Here is a 22,430-nt window from a genome sequence, read left to right on the forward strand (position 1 = left end):
AAAAGCTGGCAACACTGAATACTGAAAGTAGCTATGTGTTTATTTTCTGTCATAGATATGAGACTATAAAGCATTCTAATTTATAAATGTCTTAATAATGCTTTGTTTATGTAATCCTCATAGATAATGCTGCCAAATGTATTTTTGAGTCATAACTGTTTTTTCTTTGTTAAGTACAAAAGAGAGCTTCAGTTTTCACACAATCTGCTCACATACATTGTGTTTGTTTCCAGGCCAACAAATAGACGGTGCAGACAAAGAGCCCGTTGACGAGGTGAATTTAAAATTACTCTGCTCAACCAACAAATTGGTTTCTCAGGGAGTGAGACATGTCCAAACTAACACTTTATTCACTTTTGAATGCTACTTCAAATAAGGATGATTTCAAAGTTGTGGAGACTAGCATTTACTTCTAAATTCTAAGAACTTGAAAGCAAGCTCACCACTGCAGGATCTCAGAAAATTCACAGATTATTGTCTAACCTCAGCATTTTCATTAAATGAAACGTTAAACATGAAATTAATGTAAGGGAAAAGGATGTCATTAGGCCTTGAACTGGTACATAGAAAATGTCAGTGAATGCAACACAAATTCATACCTTTCTTACATTTCCAATAGAGGTGAAGTCTCTATTCAGGGTGCTAATTCATTTTTTCTCAGAATTTAATAAACTCTTTTCTAAGAGGAAACCAAAAGCAAAATGTAGCCAAAATGAAGAAGAAAATTCCATCAGTATTCTAAAGAGAATTCTCTGATTCATCACAGCATGCAGCCTTCTTCTCCAAGCTGCTGGACTACCTCAACATGAAGCCCTTCGGTGATGCCCCGGAGGTCAACAGTGGGCCACCGGCTCCCCTCCAGAAAATGGTCGGGCTGGAGAGCGTCCAGAGCCGGACGACGCAAGGCCAAGTTCCTGTGGCCGTGCCTGCGAAGGAAGGCTCCACCCTGCGGTTAACTGGTGGCGCAGAGGGCCCCGACGCACAGGTGGACTCAGAGATTGAGAGGTGGATGCAGGGGATTCAGGCCCCGACAGGGAAGAAGCAGCTGGAGGAGCCGCAGAAGAAGGACATGAGAGTCAAAACTCAGCTGGTCCATGTGGGGGTGAAGGAGTTTTCCAGCAGAGGGAAGGACAGACACTTTGGCTACATTATCACTGGCTCAGAGTGAGTATGATTATATACTGATATCACAACAATAAAATTCTAATCATTTCTAAACAGTGTTGTTGTTTGGGACATTGGTCAGTGCTATGTACTTAAACCTATAAAAATAATGTGAAATAAATAAATAAAACCGCAGATAAAAAACAGCATTGCACTGGTATTTATAGTGTGAAATAGAGAGGCACGCCGAAGCAGCTTTCCAGGGCAACATTACAGATGAGATTTGTATGTCTGTGATCTGCATTTATTTTAAGTGTAGCTCTGTTTTATACTGCTGCGACTTTCAGTACATTAGTCCACTGTATGTCAATAACCTCTGTTACCTTAGTCTCTTTACTCACAGTACATGCAAAAAGCATCACCGACAACTTTATAAAAGCCACTCTCGTTCTTAAGTGGTTATTATCAACTGACTTGATGGCGTAGTTCATAGCTGCTTCATGTTATGGTTTATTGCTTCCCTCACCAGTTGTGAGCTGTGCAGTTGGACCTGTTTCTATGCACTCATTTTACATACCTTAATACCACGCATATGTCTTCTTTGTTCAGTCACTTAAAGCTGCCTTAAAGAGACGCCGTTTCTGTCAAAACCACCCACATATTCACGTCTTTATGGAAAAGGATACAGTAGTTTGAAATCCTTAGTGTGTGCTGTACCTGATTACAATAGCAGGGATGATAAATCCCTCAGTGTGTGGGTATTACTGTGCTGTATTACAGCTTTAATGATGATACTTTGTCAGGAAGGGTAGCCAAGTTCTCTCTCTCTCCTTCTCGCTCACCTCTCACTCAGCTCAGGCTCAGCAAAGATAAGTTCCTATCGACTGTGTCTTCGCCCCTGGCCCTCTCTCAAATCCCTTTATGGCGTTATCAAGTCCGGTGTCAGTGGGTTGTCCTTCACCTGCTCAAGAGACGTAGGCTCATAAAGCTCCGATGGGTACAATTTTCGCCACCTTATTGCCACACATATAGGAACACAGATTAAGACGTAAACACACAATATAGGCGGCTATGTGCCAAGGGAAAGGGAAGTGGGTCACCTTCTGAGTGAAACATCTCCACCTCCTCCTCCACGTCTAGCTTCAGCCCACCTAGTGGACACCTACGGTTGGCCCATGAAGGTGTCTGCATTTGCTGCAGACCTCATGATTGCACGGTTGTTATCCCCAGCTGCTTCGCACCCTGCAGTGAGGCTATGCAAACCTGCTTATCTGACAGCTCCTGACATTGTGGCGGTGGTAGTGGGGGGTTTGGGGAATAGGGGGAAGGTGGAGTGGCTTGTGTGTGTGTGTGTGTGGAGGGGGAAGTCGAAAGGTATGGATAGAAGAGAAAGAGACAGAGAGAAACCCAAGGGGAAAAGTGCTAGCATCAACAACCAAGTCACTCCTGGAGCTCTCCAGTTGCTAGAATTACCGCAGAGGGATGCAAACGTGTCTGGAATTGCTTCGGTGAATCTTTAACTTTCAAAACCCCTCAAAAAGTGGAGAAGAAAGAACCACCCACTCTCTCAAAGGTGGAGCGAATCAGCCACTCATGCACAGTACACTGTTTTGTGCTCTGTTAGAGGAAAGCTATTGGGATGTGGTGTCAAATGCAAGCTAAACAAGATATCTCAGCATAATATTTTACTTGAATATGTCTAATGATTGTAAAAAAAATAAAAATCTCTTTTTTCTTAAGTGAAGAGGATGCTGAGTATCTGGAAAAAGGAAACACACAACTGACAATGCAACTGATTTCCAGTTCATTTCACATTTTTCTGCTATGGACGGGCAACAAAAATGGAACAATGTCTCATTATGATCCATGACTTTTTGGTCCATGTCACCTTGCAGTCACTTGGCAGTCTCAGTGGTTCCAGGTTAAGCTGTCAGCAATAAAGCAGCTTTTTGTGTGTGTGTATTTGTGTGTATGCCCTTCTCATTTCCTCCATCCAGCGTGTTGGCCTGCAGATTGCCTTTGTTTGGTCTATTTCCTTGGCGATTTACTCTCAGAGTGAGAGAGCAGCCGCGGACTGAGCTGAGATGAGGCATGGCTTTATCAGACCACCATTACACTTCACCTCCATTCCATTTGCACCTTATTATTCTCATCTCACCGTGAGGGCGCGTGCGTGCCGTTGTGTTTGTGTACTCCGTGTTATCGTGTTTTACTTTGAGCGTATGTGCGCGCGACAGAAAGAAAGTGAATGTAGGCGAAGAAAAAGAAAGATGAGAGAAGGAAAGGGAGAGAAAGGCGCGTCCATATGATACAGCCATTACACCTCATGCAGGTTCCATTTGCACCTTATTGTTTGTCTCATTGCTGGAAAAAAGCAGGTGATTTACCAAGCCTGAAGAGGCAGCTGATCCCTTTTCCCTTGGCACGGTGCTTTGTGTGTTTGTTTGTGTTTGTCCGTGCCTGTGTGTGTGTCTGCAGGTGTATACATGTGTGCAGTACATCCATTCAGACAACCGTAGCTTTTGCTTGTGTGCAATGACCCATTTGTGGGTATGAATTGTGGCAGTATCTCCCTAAAAAATAGCATTTTAACGCCTGAATGGCTGCTCCAGTATGGGTATGGACCTCCAAACGTGATGCCCAGCTGTCTGTGTGTTTGTCCCCCAGCTCCCTCACCACTGACCAAGGCTTGGACCTGATGGAGCGACTGACGCAGAGGCTGAACCTCCACTCTACAGACCTCACCCAGCTCTCGTATGTACAGACAAGCCTCCCGTACACACCCACACTGTCACAAATAATGATTTAGCTTGCAGTTTACAAGCCATACAATGGATAAAAGATAATTGGCTGCTTTTAAAGCATTTGAAACAGTTTTGTTTTTTGCCTTTAAACTCAGGGAAACAGAGTGAAGGTTGTCCAGACACTGCAAGGACTATTTGTGTGAAAATGCTATGCCACACTGCCAGAGACTGTAGGCGTTTGTTGTTTTTCTGACCTTTTGGAGTGTTTGACTTCTTGCAGGGAGAGAAATCAGGCCTAATTACCTCCAGACACATACTGATGTCTCCATTGTATTCAAAACACTGCCTCGCCACTGTTGTCACTGTACGCCTTGTCAAAAAGAGAGCAGTCAAGCCATCAAACGATTCTCAGTTAGAGGCAAAGAGAGGAATAGAGAGAAGGCAAAGCAGCAGTGCATAGAGAGCTGGAAATAGAGAAAGTAGTCCAGCAGGAGGCGGTTAATATATTAATGAGCGGGCGAACTGTCCTTGAACCCAGGCTGGTTTGTGCTTGTACCATGGTTCTGCTGTACATTTGGTGTCAGACCATGTAGGAGGCAGAGGAGATGTGTTCGCCTAAGATCTGACAAGCCTTTCAAGATGCTCCTGCAGGAGAAGTGAAGTCTGGGTGGTTCAGAAACACCCGCAGCATATGAACACCAAAGCCGGTGCAGTGCAGTCTGCGGCTGCACTGCAACTGTAGATACAGACTATTCTGGCTTGGATAATAGCTGCTGTGAGAGAAAACTGTCAGACAGTGTTCTGTTTCCACTGTTACTATATTGAAAATACGCTCGGTGACCTCAAAATAAACGATACCAAGGAGATGTTCTGATCTCCATCTTTAAATACAACCTCCACGTTTTGTTTTGATGAGAAAGAACACCAGGACCTGTCAGCATGCCGGCACTGATTGAGTTAATCTTGTTATTACACCTGTCATTTCATATCACTCAGACTCAGCTGATGCATATAATGGTTGATGTCGCTATCGGGATGCTGGTGAATAGCCAGTGACATTATTACACTGTGCGATCATGTGGTACTCTACCAAAAGCAGTAACAATGCAGAGTACTTATAATTACAAGTACAATTAGTACAAGCCCAGCATAAAAATAACTTTTACTGAAGTAATGATACAGAAGTTTTAATAGCAGAATGCAGCAAGTTGATTAGATTGGGATGAATTTGATTTCATATGATTTTTTTTTTTTCTTCACCGTTTGCATCAGAATTAGTCCTCCTTCTAAGAGTGTGAGCTCAGTCAAATCTGAACACACAGACATGATGCACACATATTTTTAGACTAAATGTGACTTACAATTTCCCAACATATCATATCAGATGTCCATCATGAATAAACATCCATAAATTTGCATAGAAAAAAATGCTCAGTCTAACACCAGAACTTGCCTGAGAATCATCACGTTTAAAGTTTTCTACAGTGTTAGTATATCCAGTGGTAGCTGTCCATACATCCATGGGTACATTGCAAACAGGAACTGCTAATAGCTAATTCGGCATACTTTTAATGGGGCCAGTTTGTCAAAAGGTGGGTCCCACAGTGTCAGACTTTGAAAAACCCTGCTTTAACATGTAAGCATCATTTTAATGTTGCAACTGGTTGAGTGGCAGCAAATTATTTATATATTGCTGCGTATCATATTTTAGAAGCAAACACATTTTGTTTGTACAAATCTGAATATAGCTGTTCTAGGGGTCAAATAAATGTAGTACTTGAGTATTTGTTTGTAGTTTTTTTCACACCACTGCATATATTGTTGATCACAGTGCATTAAAGTTGTTAAGCTAGTGTAAAAGCCACAGACAGATGCCTCAAATAAAGCTTCCACAGTGTATTACACCTTATATTGATAACAGGATTCTATACAGAAGACAAATATAGAAAATGTCTTCTTTGTCGGGCTTGTTTATCCCCGTTCTCTTGCCTTTTACAAAGTAATGAAAGCGCATTCATGTAGAAATAGCCGAGACGGAGGACGTGACACAAGCTCATTGTGCCTCTTGCTGCGCGGCCATGGCAGGTGAGTGTTTGAAAGCCTCTGTCTGAATATGAGTCGGCTCGAGTACGATAGCTGGGTCAGAGCACACTGCCCTGCTTCGGGGGGCCGCTCTCTCTCTCACTCGCTCTGATGGGCCCTGATAGGAAGACGGGAGAAGAGATCCTGAAATATGACAACAAGCAGGAGGAGAAGAATTTCAGACAGACAGTGTGAGAAGAGGAGGCTGAAGGTTTCGATGCTATTGAGATTTTCAGATGCTGAACACAATTATGCTTGAGCTCGCTCCTACAGTAATCAGCACAAAATATTCCCTTTTCAAAAGAGATCTGAAATTGTAGTCCCGGATGATGATAGGTTGGGGATAATATGTGCCTTTTTCAGATGACGTAAGTGTTTTACTCGTCAGAAACACTAGGGGGAGTGGGACACACACTCACAAGTCTATCCTCACACACAGTCTGTGCAGGCATACACACACACACACGTCCCCTGCCAATATCTCCACATACACACTCATCATGTCCCACCAGCAGAGCTAATATGAAGTCCAAGCTTACACATCCGATAACACAGGAGGCAGTGTGAAGTCCTCCAGATAACTTATCTATCTTAACTTCATCTCCCAACTGTGGAACTGTTTTTCCCCCTCCTATATTTAAATAGGGTTTGTGTGGCTTGGAAAGAAAAAAAAAAAATCCCGTCAGTTCAATTTGAGATGCATCAAGATCTCTGACAGAACACCTTCGGCCAGGGAGAATGGAGGCAGGGGTAAAGATTGTGGAAATATTGACATTTATGAGAGCAAACAGAGCTCAGGTGAAGGAATTAGAGAAGGACATATTTCTTTCAGAGCCGTGTATGTGTGTATACTTGTGTGATCATGTTCACAAGTGCACTGGTGCATGGTTGGGTCCGTCTGTCTGGCAGTATTGGCTCATATATTGCCCCTGGCCGAGCGAGTGCCACCACCTCTGTAGCGGACTGACTGATGGTGAATGAGTCTGGGTCACAGCATTCTGGCAGTCTGATGAATCTCCCTCTCTGTCATACAGTCTGGCAGGAAGTACACTAAAAATGTATCTACACATTCCCAGACATAACAGTTCAGACATGATGACGTACTGAAATGATTTGGAAATTTAAGGCTGGTGAAATGATGGAGCAAGCTGACGTCTCAACTCCATGTCACATGTTCAGAGTCACCTCGGGATTTTCCCTCCACAGTGGGAGATTTTTCACTTGTTTTCAGAAAATGAAACATTTGGGACTGAATAAAAGACTAAGAGTACTTGATAAAATGCACATTTTCACAGTGTGGATCTCACTGCACAGCTCTGGCATTTTAAAAGTCTCACTAAATGGGCCTGTTTGGATTTCCCTAGAACTCGGAGGAGTGGTGTGTCTCACTCCAGCACTGATGATTTGTTCACTCATGCCATGTGTTCGTTGTCAGTATCTCAGACATCTCTGATTTCATTTTATTTTTGACAAAACTTGAGCAAAATGATCTCACTGCTGCATTCCAGTATTCAGAATCACTCTGATTGGCCCATTGGGGAACTACAATTACAGCTCAGAACAAGGTGCCATATTTGTTACTGATTGGCCCAGACGGGGTCTTCATCATTCATGGGGGGATGACATGCTTACTGTTGCGTTGTTGAACCATGTTTTGAAAGACATCCCTCCCCAGGACTATGAACTCACTCTTTCAAAATTCTTTCTTTTGAGCTTCTGTCAAAAATTGTTTTCGTTCAGGAAGATGTTACAGCAGACACGAGTAGGATTTTTTCCTTTACACAGTACCTCAGTATTCGCTGATTTTCTCCTGACCACTGCTGGGAGTTCTTACAGAGTCTGATGGGTTATTAGATTTTATTTCATGGCCAACCTCAGGGACCTTAAACATTTATCCTGCTCCAGGGAGAGAAATCTGCTCCTGACTCCCGAGTAGACAGAGGAGAACATAGGCACAGGGAGTACAGGCAGGTTATTGTAGGTGAAAGGAAAATAAGGTGCTGAGCTGGTGACCGTACTTTGGTCCTCGGCCAAAATCAAACTGAAAAGGAAAGCAGAATTCATAAACACTGACATCTTTTTTAGAAAAAAATGGCATCTGCTTCTGTTCTATTTCTCTTCTCATCATTCCTCTCATATCTGTCTGTGCTTATTTTGCTTATGATTTAAATTTCTTTCCCTTTTTTTTTTACTTTTTTAGATTTGGAAAAGTACAAAATTCTGTTATTTTGCTTATCCATTGTCACATTCTTGCTTCTACTGATTTAATGCATATTAAGACTGAATAAATAAAATGCTGAAAACTAGACCTTCAAATGGAACTGCTCGTTTAGTTTCTTCTTTGCTGTTTTTCTGCAGCGTCCTTGGTCCTGCGTTGACTTTTCGAGTTGGCGCCAACTCCAAGAACGTGACCACTGCAGATCTGGTTCAGGTTGCAGGTAAGAGCGATCTCTATTTTTTTTTTTCCACACATGACGGTCCTGTTGACAACCTTCATCACAATTCATCTCATTTTTGCTAGCCAGACCACTCTGTCACTGTCTGTGCTTCAGTAAATGAGAACACAGATTAGTCTCCAGATACAGTAGATAGGCTGGTGTTCATCTTGTTCAGACAAACCCCTGTCCCAAAGAAGATTATCAACAGTGTGCAATGACAGACGACCATCAATTACTGAGATGATGAGCCTAGTGTGCACACTTCTCCGTTCTGCACACACACACTCATATACAGTACACAGGACAGTGTATTTGGTCCTCTATTATGTCCAACAGGCTGACAGGTTGAAACAGGTTTGCAGCAGCCAATCAGTTAGAGTGTATACCCCTCAGTGTGTGTGTGTTTGTGTATGTGTGCCTGCATGTATGCACTTGTTTGATGTAGACTGATGGAGAGCTGTCACCCACAGAAAGGAGGTTGTCAGTATGCACTGCCTCCACTCTCCTGTTCATTGTCTGCACGCCGATCAGCCAGACGTTGGCGTTGCGGTGTGTTGGATGTGTGTCGATGTCCTTGCTTTGGTCGGAAATGACGAAATGATGAGAAGCACAGCAATACTCCCAACAGTCAATATCATCCAATATCACCCCACTGGAATCAACATGGTGGTGTTGTTATTGGCTGAAATGTGTTTTTTGCCCCCAACTCGTTTCCTATTAGGGATGTGCTGGATGATGGCTGATGATACAGATTTACCGCAAGAAAGGTTGGGCCGGGGGTTGAGCTTCGGTCCAGTGGTTTTGAGGGTGTGTTTGTGCAAGGGTGTGCATCTTTGTGCTTGTGTGTATTCGCTGGATTACAGTGTGTCCCTGCACTTACAGCTCACTGTCACCCCACTTTTCAAAATGAGCAAACATAGCAGGCACTTTATGCATGAGGTGTAATGATTACACTGTATCATATATATTTTCTTCTTTCTTTTCCCTCCCCTTTTCTGCTTCTTCATGTCCTTTCATCTCCTTTTTTTCCCCCCTCCTCTCTTGTATGACTGACTTTGATGAGGTGGTGTGTGGCGAGAGCTAATGACAGGCGTGAGCAGGGCTGAAATGTCAGACCAAATGTTAAGTCAACATGATCATCGGCCTGACCCATGCTGATGAATTATGAATACAGCCCACCTGAATAGTGATTTGTGAAAGCAGACAGAAGGAGCTTATCGAACTACTTAAGGTTTGGTTAAATCGTTGGTTTATCCCAGCTCAGCTCTGAAATGTGTTAAAAATGTAAAAATGGCGCTTGGAGATAGCAAAGTGGTTAAATCCTCAGTCTTTGGAGCTACATGTGTGCCCCCACTGACCTTAGATCAAATCCTGCCTGAGCTTTATCTCCAGTGCCCCCCCTCCTACCTTGTTGCTCCCCTCTATTTCCACCACAGTGTGAAGTGAAGTGGACTTCCCACTCTCCTCCCGATATTAAAAACAATGGGAAGTGAACGGAGAAATTGTCCTTTTAGTGTTTCAAATCCTTTTCTAGCTCCATTCCAGCTCCGAAATATGCATGCACGACATTGAATTCAATACGATATGGCAATGGCATGGTGATTTCAAAGTGGTTACCAGGTTGTGGAGCAACAGCATGGTTTAAGTGGAATCTGAAAATCAAACTGACACCCACATGCAGTGGCCACCTGGGTAATCCTGGCTGACCTTTGCCTTATGTGTGACTGTGCATAAATGACGTGGCCTCCTAATGAACTCATCAAAACCCCTGCTGTATTCTGTGCTCAACCTGCTGCTGAGAGCTTGCGCAGCATGCTCTTTGGCAGTCATGAAAGTAGAAAAGCAAAAAAGTGTAGAACGCTGTGGTAAATTCAGAAAACGCACTCTTCTTCATAACTGATTATTTAAAATGTTAGGGATGCAACTAATGATTTGATAAAGTTTTATAGCTGCAGGTCCAACCAACAGCCCAAAAATGGAAAATGGAAGTACCAAATGGTGAGAAATCAAAATAGTAGTCTTAACATTCCTGTTGACAGACTACTGATTGTTTCAGCACTACTTGGGATATTGTAAATTTTCAGTTGGGGCTGCAACTCACAAAAATGTACTGGGTAAATGTTCCTGTCGGCTGATGGTTACACTTGAAAGATGGTACGTTGGCTGGAAATTGGTGTGGATGGTTTTTATATTTCATGCTACATGTACATTCAGATCCAACAATATATTAAGCCTTTACTGCTGTTACCTTAACTGTACTCTGCAGTGTCTGAATTAGGTTAATATGGCTCTGCGACATTCTGCTGTCCATCTATCTGCCCATCAGTTCTATTTGATGTGTTCAGTGCTCCATTGAAAAGAATAGACAAAGAGACTCGGTTGAAAGGCATGGACAGTATAGAGGAGATTTGATAACTCCTTGAAAAGCATCTTTTAGGCAGCAGGTTCTTAGCGGCTGTGTGGTGAAAGGCCTGCTGGGAGGTCTGACTGTATTAGTGGAGGTAGAGGCTCTTGTGTTCTGCTCAACTGGAAAACGGCAGGACAAAGACCCACACTGCCTAATCCCTGCTCGGCTGCAAAACAAAAGGGAAAGCTGCTGCTTTATCAAAACTACAAGGCATTCTGTGTGTCCGTGTTTGTGTGCGCGTGTGCGAATGTGTGCGTGCGTGTTTGTGTGATTTTTTTTTTTCTTTTTCTTTTTTCTTTTTCTTTTTTTTTTTTTTTTTTTTGCAGCTGTGGTGTTCATACTGTGCCAAGAAAATGATTTATTCAATATTTGATGAAGTGGCAGCCAAGCTGTTAAAACCAATGTTGAAATGTGTTGTTTAGAACTCTACTTTTTTGCCTTCTTGCTTCCTCTATCTGAATGTGATTTCTAAACATGTAAATCACCTTCAGTTGGGGGAAATTGGATCTGCCAGAATTGCTTTTGCTCACTGTAAAGCAACATTTTGTAGCTGATGATGGATTTGATCCACTCCCTGCTTCCACTTACATGTTTGTGCACTTCACAGCAAGTGGGTGGATTTATGTATAGGAGTGGTGTTTTTCTATAATTATGTCCTGTCATTATCTGGATGATCGATGTTATAGACGTGTTCCGATGGATCATCTTTGAGATTCGCAGCACATTTGTGTTCTGCTGCTTTTATTATAATTGCATCATATTTTTGAGCTTCATGTCAATTATATTTCATTGGTCAGCAGTTTCTGTGATGCTTGGTCACTTGGCCACTGTCTACCAACTGTGGTCAAGGATGTCCAGGTCAAACACCAGGGTGTGTGAGTGGATATATGTGTGTTAAGAGAGGTTGGTAGGTGGTGGGTGGGAGCTGGGTGAGGACACTCCTATTGTCTTGGCTGTCACGGCTGGGCGACCCCGGAGCCCCTCAGAGGCCCCAAAGGCCCCAGAGGCCAGGCCATAGCAATGAGTCCGCGGGCCCCCAGGCCGTGAGAACCCCGGTCCTGGTCAATGAGTGCTGGGAGTGTGAGGACCCTGGGAGCAACTGGCTGGGCCATCTGGAGCAGAGAGCAGAGACCCTGACACACGGCTGTCACCCGAGGGAGACATGCAGAGACATGGACATAGACAATGTCTGCCCCCACGTTTCTGCCTCAGCCCCTGTCTATCTGCCTCTCTCTCTCTCTCACACACACACACACACACACACACACACACACACACTTTCACCCACATGTAAGTGACAGCAGAAAAGAGATCAGGGGAGGGAAAACAGTGAAAAAAATTCCTGAGTATTTTGGAGGGAAAGACAACAAGTGCATTTCCATCCAGTTTTTGAATGGAAACCCCCCAAAAATAGGGAAAAAAACTCAAAACATCAAAAAAAAAAAAAGTTTTTAAGCTTGACTGAGGTGGAAAAACTGGGGTATTTATAAAACCACTGGCTGTATTGGCAACTAATCACAAGGTTGGAGGTTCCATCCCCCAACTCCTCTGGTCCACATTTCAAAGTGTGGACAAGAGGAAAACGTCAGATCTTTGTGGAGCATTGAGGTGACTGTAACCTGACAAACGCTACCAACTGTTTATCTCAGTGCACCCATCTCCTAATATTCGCGTAACAGTGTTGGGTGTAAACATGGATTAAATCTCATTTTCTCTTTTGCAGATTTTCTGGAAATTCAGTTAAAATTTGTGTAATATTCGGATAAAAACCTGAGACGTTTGTCTTAAAGGCAAAAGGAGGGACTTTTATACTTTTTGGGCAGATGTGAAATTTACTCCACCCACGCTGTGTCTATTGTTTTGTTCTAAAAGCATAAGAGAGCCAGCCTAAATATAACTGGCTTTCTTTTCTATCTTACTCCATTTTTCCCTGTCTGTCTACCTGATTCTGTCTGTCTATTCTCATCTCTGTGGGAAGGCCTGGTACTCTCTCTGATCTGCTTGCAAACACACACACAAACACACTCACTCTTCCTCTTTCACACACACCCTTGCAGACAACTCTAAAGTGAAAACACCCTAGCTGTGGCTGCATAATGGTGCTAGCTACCATTTGAGTGGTGAGTGGTAGTCTTTTCCAGCTGAGCAGATTAGCATAGATCTCCCACGCAGACAGAGTTGACCTTCACTCTGGCAAACACTTGTCAAAATGCCAACGATAATTACCTGTTCTCTTTGCAAACAGCACAATGGTTTATCCACCTGCATCTCAGGCGTGGAGGACGAATCTGTAGTGCTATAGCTGCTTGTTTTCGGACATACACTGTTTGTAAAGGCGATGTAAGCGGCAGGGATTCCTATGTGACACAGGTGTGCGTCTGGTTTCTGCTTGATATTGTAATATTTACTATTCAGAAGTTAGCAAGCCACCAGAGGCTAAAGAAATAAGTGTGAATTAAATTCTCTGAATGTTGCCGCCGCTTTCAGTGTGCTCGTGTCCAGACTCGACACAACGTTCATATGGCTGAAATGAAATTGAAAAAAATCCAAAAAAATGTCAGGAGAAGCTGTGTTTTTTCTTTTTTTTTTTTAATGCAGCAGAGTTTGGTGGCGTCTGTGTCGGATGCCTGAATGTCTGTGTGTTCATGCCTTAACATCTGTATCAATGAGCGTAGAGGTCAGAAAACAACCCGATTCCTCTCTCCCCCTCTTCCTCCCTCTTTCCCTCCCTGGGCACTCTCCTCTCTCCTCCTCATCACTGACTGCCCTCTCTGGTTGAGTGCTTGAATGTGCTCAGTTCGGTGATCAAAGTCTTCCTCAGTCTCTTCTCCTCCATTGCCCCTGGCTCTGTGTATGTGTGTGAGTGTGTGAGAAAGTGTGTGTGTGTGTATGTGTGTGACATCCAGCTACAAGCCCAGCTCTCAGTCATCTAAACCGTCAGTCTCACTATCTTCTTTCAGTCTCAGTAGTGCCCTGCCAGGCTCTCTTGCATCATCTTCCCATCTGCTAGAGGGCACACACACACCCATACATACATATATATGTGTATGTATGGTTTGTACACACACACACACAACATAAACGCACAGTGATGCTTATTGGATATGACACATCTCACTTTTCTGTCTTCCTTAACGTTTATGCATTGTTGATCTCAGAAGCTTCCTCTGTCTGTGGCACTAGGTAAATTTGTTTGTGCCACACATGGATGCATCTGTGTGTGTGCATGTGTGTTTGCTTGCTGTAGGCTGCTAGATAACCAGAGTTGTATGAGTCACAGCAAACTGCTAAATATTTTTTCTTTTGGTGGAAACTTTTTGTCTCTACCAGGGTGTCAAATGTCTTTTTAATTCCAAGGTCACAGTGCTTTATCTTTTTTCTTCTTATTTTTTTTTTTTGTTTTTTTTTTTTACGTCCTGTCTCTTCTAGTGCCTCCAGGAAGAGAAAATATCTCAAATTGTGAAAGACAGCTATTAAAACTGCTCTAACAGGGTATTCTGGCATCTGGAAATCAGTCAATCAACATCTAGTTTTTATCCTTGTCCCTGGCCTAGAGAGCGAGCTTTCATCAGCCGCTGACTCTTTGTGCTTGTCTCACAGAAAAAGGTGTCATGTGGAAACGTTTTCTATTGTGTTGAGGAGCCAAGAATGTTCCAGCCGATGAATTGGGCTGTGTCTTACACTCCTCTTTATCCTGTTTATCCTTGTCAGTCGTGCTCTTTCCCCGTTCTTGCTCTTTCTCCATGCTCTCCTGCTCTTCCTTATTCCTCTCTCCTTTGCTTCAGTATTATCCCTGCACCTCGGTGTAGGGTCAGGGCTGCACTGCTCCTGTAAACATATTTACTGTGTCAACATGGCTGTTGCAAAGCAGCTGAAGACAGTAACAGGTGCCTGTCAACAGCCGGCCAGATCTCTAGTGCATTAAAGGATCTTTGCTGTAGACGAGGATTAGTGTCGCCTGGCATTGTTTGTTTGCTAATTCCATCTCCAAGGTATTTGTGGAAAATAGGCTTGAATAATTGAAAGCGATTTCTAGTGGACGAAACGAAGCTATCAGCGAATGGAGGGAGATTAATGAGTAGGGGGTGAAACACAACGCAAATTGGAACAACGGAGCAACCTTTCTCAGACGCCCGGAGAGACCCTGAGTTTGAAAACAAAAATTGAATATGCATTGTTTCATTGGGGTGGGGGGATGGGGGAGGGGGGGGGGGGGGGGCACTGAAATGAGAAAGACATGGATCAAGAAATATATGCAGTAATATGTTTCAATGTGAAGTGTGTCAAAGCATGATGCCGAGGTATTAAAGTACCTTCTCAATCGTGCGCTTTTTCAAATTGAATCAACATATTGTCTGTCCTGAAATGTGTTTTGATAAAAATCCAACTTTCTGACAAGGTTATGAATACATTTGTACTGGAAAGTCTAAATGCCTGGTCCAAACCCGTAAATAACACTTTGCATCAGTAAGAGTTTGTGCTCTTAAAGGGAAAATAAAGGGGAAAATGGCTTTCTTTTAACTTACATGTTCTTAACAGCCTGACACCATCATACTTCTGCAACATTATCGGTCCACAAACACTTACTCAAACTCACTAGCTGATATCTGGATGAAGCTTTTTAACTTTTCCCCATAGTAACAAAAATGTGATTTAGCGGCAAAGATGTTTTTTCATTATAAGCGTTTTTGCAGTTTATTTGAGAGGCTGATTCTGTCAGTTCCTTTTTTCAGAATGTAGGCACATGATCCTCTGCCTTACTTGCCACCTTCTCATGACAACAATTCAATAATCTATAGTCGTGTGAAACATTCAGTTGCCTAAAACTAATGCAGTCTACAACAGCAGTACTGCCATAAATCCTTCATGCAGGTTCAAATGTTCGGTTTGGGCTAAAACTGTTCAGCTGTATGGTCATTATGGAGGCTGCAGTTTGTGGTGTTGTTGTTGCAATGAAATTTTGTGCAGACATTCATGGTCCCCTGAGGATGAATCCGAATGCTTCTGTTAATCCCCTGACTTTTCCTATATGGCTACCATTAGGTTGTTTGGTTGTTGTGGTTTATCAACAACAGCTAAAACCAGCAAGTCCTGTATTGCTATTCTATTTATAAACAGAAAATATTGCATTATATCAATTACATATATCCTAATAGAGGATTTTATCCATATTATACACATGTTGGAATTCTCCATTTAGAGTTTATTTCTTCTTGATATTCCTTATTTTCAAAATATTCGGCCCAGTAGTTTCTCTGATGATTTGCAGTCATACTGAGTGTACATGAAAAGCTAATGAATATGTTATTTGTGTTTTTTTGTAAGTACAAACAGTTCCTGTTTGCAGGGACTCGTCATTATGCGACACCAAATTTTATAATTGATCTTCTTTGGATTTGTGCCAGAGGGCTGATGATGCGATTTTTATCTGACCAAAGACTTTACCATGATCTAATTTCCAGCTGAGCCTCGCAGGACGGCTGGCAACGACACATTTTCTCACACATGGTGGCAAACTTAATAACACAATGGCTCACTAGCTTCATGGTTTATGTACTGACAAAACTGCACATTTTGCCACAAAGTCGTAATGATGATTAGCTCTCTCTGAGACAGTCACACATCAGAGTTTTCTCTGTGCGTTTAAGCAGAAAGCGCTCAAGTTTTTTTTTCACCGTTGAATTTATTTGCTTTCAAGAAACCTTCCAGGGATACCCTTTTTTGCGGGCCCTGGTTTTTGGGACTTTAATGTTTTGAATTCTCTTAGAGGTTTTGTTGCTACTCCATAAGCTGCTGGAGCTGAAGGCACACCGTCTGGTGAATTCTTGTTCAATGCTGCGGGTTTAAGCACCACGTTGAGCAGAAAATCCCACCTCCTCTTCAGTCCTGCCACCACCAGGTCCCCCTTTTGCTTCATCCTGACCCCTCCACACCTCTTCTCTATATTCCCCCATCCCTTCATCTTCCATCTCGGTACCCACAGTGAACGCTACTCCAAGTGAGAGACCACGTGCTGATGGCCCTCATGTCGAGAACAGCAGGTACTCATACATCGTGTTTGTTTTATGCAAACAGCTATGTAAATGAGCTTCTTTCCATCTCCTGCTATGAGTCATAATTCAGTAAAAGAAGAGCATTATAACAATTTGAAACATTTCCATTAAAATTTGCTAAGCTTTTTGAATTAGAGAAGTTTAGTTGTGGGATTTCTGTTTGTCTGGGAATGATGTTGCCCAAAGTCGTAGGCGGAACGATGATGCTGCAGTGATGCTTTACACTGCCAAAATTAGTCATCTTAAATCATTTAGTCTAATATTCCTTCCTACACTAGAAAAATTATGTAGATTCCTCCAATCAGTGCAGTTCTCTGAATTAAGTGCGCTCTACCAGTGGGTGTCAGTTTATTGAAACAAGACAAATTAATATATGTGACTGTAGTATCGAGATAGTAAAGAACAATTGCCTTTAGGAATGATTGGGGATTTCATAGTATAGAATAAAGTATAGAATACAATTTTCCAAAGTAAATTTTCAGGTAACCTGTGCGTTTTCATTTGGATGGTCTGATTTTTCTACAAAAAGACCCTTATGCCATCAGAATAATTTTAAAGATGCTTTAATCTGATTTTTAAAAATCCACAAAGTGACATTAGGTGCTTTTGTAGTTCTTTTATGAAGCTATCGCAACCACGAAAATGCTGCTTTCAACTCTCCAACTTCAGGCTGCAGCGGCATGAATGTGACACAATAAGTAAAAGAAATTAGGTAAGCTGACTAATTAGAGCAGAGATCTGAAGGAAGAGTTAACAAAGAGGTAACTGGTATTGATCAACAACACTGAAAAATACTACAGATCTATTATAGACACTTATGTGCAACTGAGCAATTAAAGAATAATTTACACTACTTTTAACCTTTTTAAGGTGTTATTATGGAACTACACAAGAGCTGCAACTAATTAACAGTTAAAAATTAATTTAGTTTAGTTTAGTCTTTTGTTTATTTGACACAATGGTAGAGAGGACCCCAGGTCACACAAAGTCCAGGACTTATTCTCCCAGTGGGAGTCCAGTGCTGAGGTGGCATCATTCTACCACCAACTGATTAATTGTTTAGTCCAGAAACTGTTCCCACCATAGTTCCCTAAAGCCTAATATCAAAAAGTTATTGAATTGTTTGTTTTCACTGAACACCACTCCAGAACTTAAAATTTCAATTTACCATCAAATAATACAAAGAAGAGCTGAGAGGCTAGAATTAGGGATTGTTTGGCATTGTTTGCTTGAAAAACGACTCAATTAATTGGTAGTTACAGTGATTCTGATTTTTTTTTTCTGTTAATCAGCTAATTGATAAATCAGCTCATCATGTCAGCTCCATGTTGCACATCCTGTCTGATTCTTCTCTCTGTGTCACAGCTTCAAAAGTGACAAATCTACAGTAGCAAAAACTCTCTACACAAAGGTTAAAAACATACACTGAACAGGTATACGTTGTTGTTTTTTTGTCGGATGTGTCTGTTAATGGACTAACAGAACTACATGTGTGTAGCAAAGAGGCAGCAGATGACACTTAAATTGCTTGAAACCACAAAGGGCCGGTACAAAACAAACAGGGATGGCCATACATTTGCTGTGCGATGCAGCCTTTCCAGGTGTGTGCGTGTATGTCTGCCTGTCTGGTGTTTTTGTGTGTGTTCTGTCTACAGTATATCTCTGTCTGAGCTCATGAACATGTGTTTGTATGTGTGTGTTTTTTCTCTTAATGGTACATCTGCACTAAATTGGCCCCTGAATACAGTGCGCTCTGCCAATGGTGTAGAGAAACAAAGAGAGCCAGGGAGCTTCAAAGCGGGTGGGTGACATTTCGGGCTTTCCATCTTCAAAGCTCTATTTGCTTTTGTAGTTTTCTCTTTGAGTATAATTATATATTTTTTTTTATAAAGGATTACAGCTATCTGAAAACATAGTGTAGAATTTGAGGGCCATCTCATAACATTTTCAATAAAGGATGCACAATGAGCCGTCTGTTTTTTATGTCATTATTTTGAAACATATTTATTCTACTATTATTTGTTATTATGCACAATTTAATACAACTTTTATGCAGCATATAGTAGACTATATTATAGTGTTATGCCTTATCGGCAGATATTGGTAGTGAATTGATCGTTGACCTAACAGAGCCCCCCCGGTGAGTGTCTTCAGATGGGAGAGACGTGAAATCTACCCTGTCCCCTCATTTTCATTCACCTCTCTTCCTCTTCTCGCTTTCTTCCATCCCCCTCATCTAAGTGCCTCTCTATAATTCATGTCCAGGTGCACCACCAGCTTTCTTTGGCACGGGGCTTGAAAGAAAAAAAAAAACAGATGTTCAATTTTCACTTCCTTTGTGCATCTCTCTACGTCTGTTGGTGTGCTCGCGGACCACTTTTGCCCCCCTTTTACCTGTAATGCAGATTTTGGTGTCCCTCTAGTTCAGCATAAGCAGTAATTAAGGTGAGTCATGGCCAAGACTTAGCGCTGGCTCCTGCTTCACATGGATCTGGATGTTATGGTTTGCATATGGTCAGAGTGTTGTGTTTGTTGTTGTCTTTGAGTTTGTGCAGCAACTTAACATAAAGTAGCACGGATGTAAAAAAAAAAACCCCACATTTATCTAGAATTTATTCCAAGACGAACAGTAAATAATGTCCAGTTTTGTTGTTTTTTGTCCCCTTAGCGTTGATTTTAAAAAGCAGATCATTGTGAGAGACGTGAGAAGCATGAATGCCAAGATATGCCCACGGCACAGCTGTATTTACATGCGGCTTCTGTGCATCTTGTCGTACAAAACACATGAATCCCCCCACCCCACCCCCACCCCTCGCCTCCAAAGCTGTGGGAGTGACTGAACTCTGCAGGTGGATATCTATATTGCAAAGTGACATGTACAGTCTAATGCACAGTTGTGGTCTGGAGAGATCCTGCACTCAACTCAAGATAATGACTTATTTAAGGAAAAAAGTTCTATGTATTTCAATTCTATCTTTATCTTTATCAAAAGAAACATGTCCACTTTCTGTCTTTCAAAGTGTGGAAATGAAACGATAATAGTGGTGCTTCTTGTTTCTCAAAGAAACAATCTTTGGCCGAGTGTTAATAGTACATACACCTGTCTGCGGAGAGATTATTTAACAGGCAACAGAAAAGCGTTTCACTTTGCTGTTTGACCAGCTCACCCACAAAATTAGCATGAATCAGCTGTAGCTGAATAAACAGGGAGGCCATGGTCGTCATATCAGCCAGTTTAACACTCACGCTCGCTGACTAAAATGTTAACTTCTCACACGTTGTTGAGACATTAATTATGTAATTGAAATTATGGCTGAAACGATTTGAAAATTTTGCTCATTCAAACTGCAGCTTTGATACGAAAATGATTAATCATTCAACCTTAATTACAACTGTTACACTATATTATCAAGGATTTATTAAGTGTTTATACACCAGTTCTGAATGTTTAAGAGGAGACATTACAATAAAAAAAAATCGTATATTACATTAAGAATGTCAATAGTAGACAATACTGTAAAACTACTAATTATGTTCAATGACAAAATTCATCAAATGCTGATGTTTTCAAAGCTCTAAAGTACCTGGGTTAGGGTTAAGGCAACTAAACCACACAGTAAAACACTCAGTTAAGGCCAGGCCTGGCTACATATGGGACATACTAGGTATGGGATAAATTAAGGATGTAATTCCGATGGAAAATATTATTTTTTAAATTTACTAAAGGTGAAAATACTTTTTGCTAAACATTCTCGGTGTACTCTTGTACATGATTTCCCACCATGATCTCACTGTTCACGCTATCTCTCCTTCTCTTTTACTAAATGAGTGAACATGCCTGAGGGAACTCCCAGGACTTTTAAAGAGAAATCATTAGCAGAGGTTCCCATATAAAAGATCTGAGTGTTTTCACACCTCTACAAAAATCTTTTGGAAGGGGAAAGGCAATAAAACAGTGCTTACATTTTGAGACAAATGTTATGAAAACTTTCATAGAGCTTTCTGGATTCAGCATGTTATTTTTTATGGTTAAGATGTGTTTTGAAACCACTTTCACTATCTGTGTGAAAAAAACAGATGTGACAAGTGTTTCAAAGTTACTCATCAGTCTAACGCTTCTTTACAAATCCTGCTTAATTTTAAGGGGCATAATGTCCACAGTGATTCACTTTTGGCACTAACGTGCCTGTATTATGTATAATTTTTTTTTGTAATATAACCATTAAAATGTGCATTAATGGATTCATCTCATTGTAATTTCAAATAGAAAGAAACAGGGAATAATAATGTCTCCACTTTCCAAATGTTTTGTGCTGGACACACTTACGTTTTTTCCACTATAGGACCCTGCTGTACAATCCTGGCAGTATCAGGCTGTCTGTGCGTGTGTGTGTATCCTCCTGTTCGTACGCGCGCGCTCCTATGTGTATGTGCGTGTGTGTGTGTTTGAAACAAGTACCAGAGGGATGCATTTCAAAATAGGTCATTGCTAATCCCCCTTAAAAATGAACATTCCCTTGCCGTGCACTCATCTGAAAGAGAAAGAAAGTATAGACAGAAGAAAGAAAGAAAAGACAATGAATTATGGATACGTTTTAAGAGGGATATTGCTCCCTGGCCTCCTCACTGTTTTTCTTTTCTCCCCCCCCCCCCCTCCCCTTCCTCCCCCCCGTCTCTGTCTTTTTCTCGGTGTCCTCTGCCTCCTCTTAAATCGATATGGGTTGACTGTCATGGGTCAGTGGCCTGTATGCATCAGGCTGGACTGCTACAGAGGAGCGCTGTGTCTCCTAGGGCCCTCTGTGGAGGTGATAACTCGTTCCTATCTCAAACCTCTCTTTGAGGGACACCCGCTTTCAATTTAACTCCAATATCCACCTCAGATTGACTTGGGATGACAGAAAGGAAAGGAATATATATGTATGATCATCATTTCTCTCGGAAGAAAGTGAGCATGCCTAAATACCTGCGGCTGTATCTTTGCAAAGATATTGTGGATTATTTTGTATAAAGTCTGCACTAGAAAGATGTGTTTTAATTGTGCTTTTGCTAAACCCTGCCTTCCTTAGTTACTGCTATGCCTGTCAGGGTTTTTATTCTTGCACAGTAGCATTAAATAATACAGTTTACAATAATAATGGTGGCAGATTCAACACTTGAAATTCTTGGTAATTTTCCAAACAATAGGTCCTTGATTTCAGAGAGACGTAGACAAAAGCAGGCTTCTCATTTCTAGCCAGCAACCGTTGATTTTGTCGGCTGAAATAACCTTTGCCAGCAGATTTTGTCAGCTGCAGCTAGCTATCTAGTTAAACTAACATTAGTTTCATGAGCTGCTTGTAAAATGAAGTTAAGGTGGTCTGCTATCTTTCTTGAGAATATGAACATTTCTATTCTTATTTCAAATCAGACGGCAGCCTTTGTGTATCATAGTGGTGTGTGTGTCTAGCCACAGGCTTCCTCACACTCCAAGTCCAATTACCTGTGTTAAGGCCACATCTGAGACGGGGGATTACAGCATATTATTCTAGCACAAACAACAGTCTCTCTGCCCACCAACCTGCAGGCAGCCAGACGCAGGCAACTGAGGAAGGTGTGAGATGTG

The 22,430-nt window shown here is 41.8% G+C and overlaps 1 protein-coding gene across 1 annotated transcript in view; it reads left to right on the forward strand.

Moving 5' to 3' along the window:
* Positions 1–22,430, forward strand: part of ptprn2 (protein tyrosine phosphatase receptor type N2) — a 110,734-nt gene that overhangs the window by 30,358 nt on the left and 57,946 nt on the right. The window contains exons 7-10 of the mRNA XM_041065954.1: positions 234–274; positions 767–1,164; positions 3,772–3,858; positions 8,289–8,368. Of these exons, the coding sequence (XP_040921888.1) occupies positions 234–274; positions 767–1,164; positions 3,772–3,858; positions 8,289–8,368 (606 nt within the window). The remainder of the gene's footprint in view (positions 1–233; positions 275–766; positions 1,165–3,771; positions 3,859–8,288; positions 8,369–22,430) is intronic.

The sequence above is a fragment of the Toxotes jaculatrix genome, chromosome 20 (assembly GCF_017976425.1).
Source record: "Toxotes jaculatrix isolate fToxJac2 chromosome 20, fToxJac2.pri, whole genome shotgun sequence".
Taxonomy (NCBI): domain Eukaryota; kingdom Metazoa; phylum Chordata; class Actinopteri; family Toxotidae; genus Toxotes; species Toxotes jaculatrix.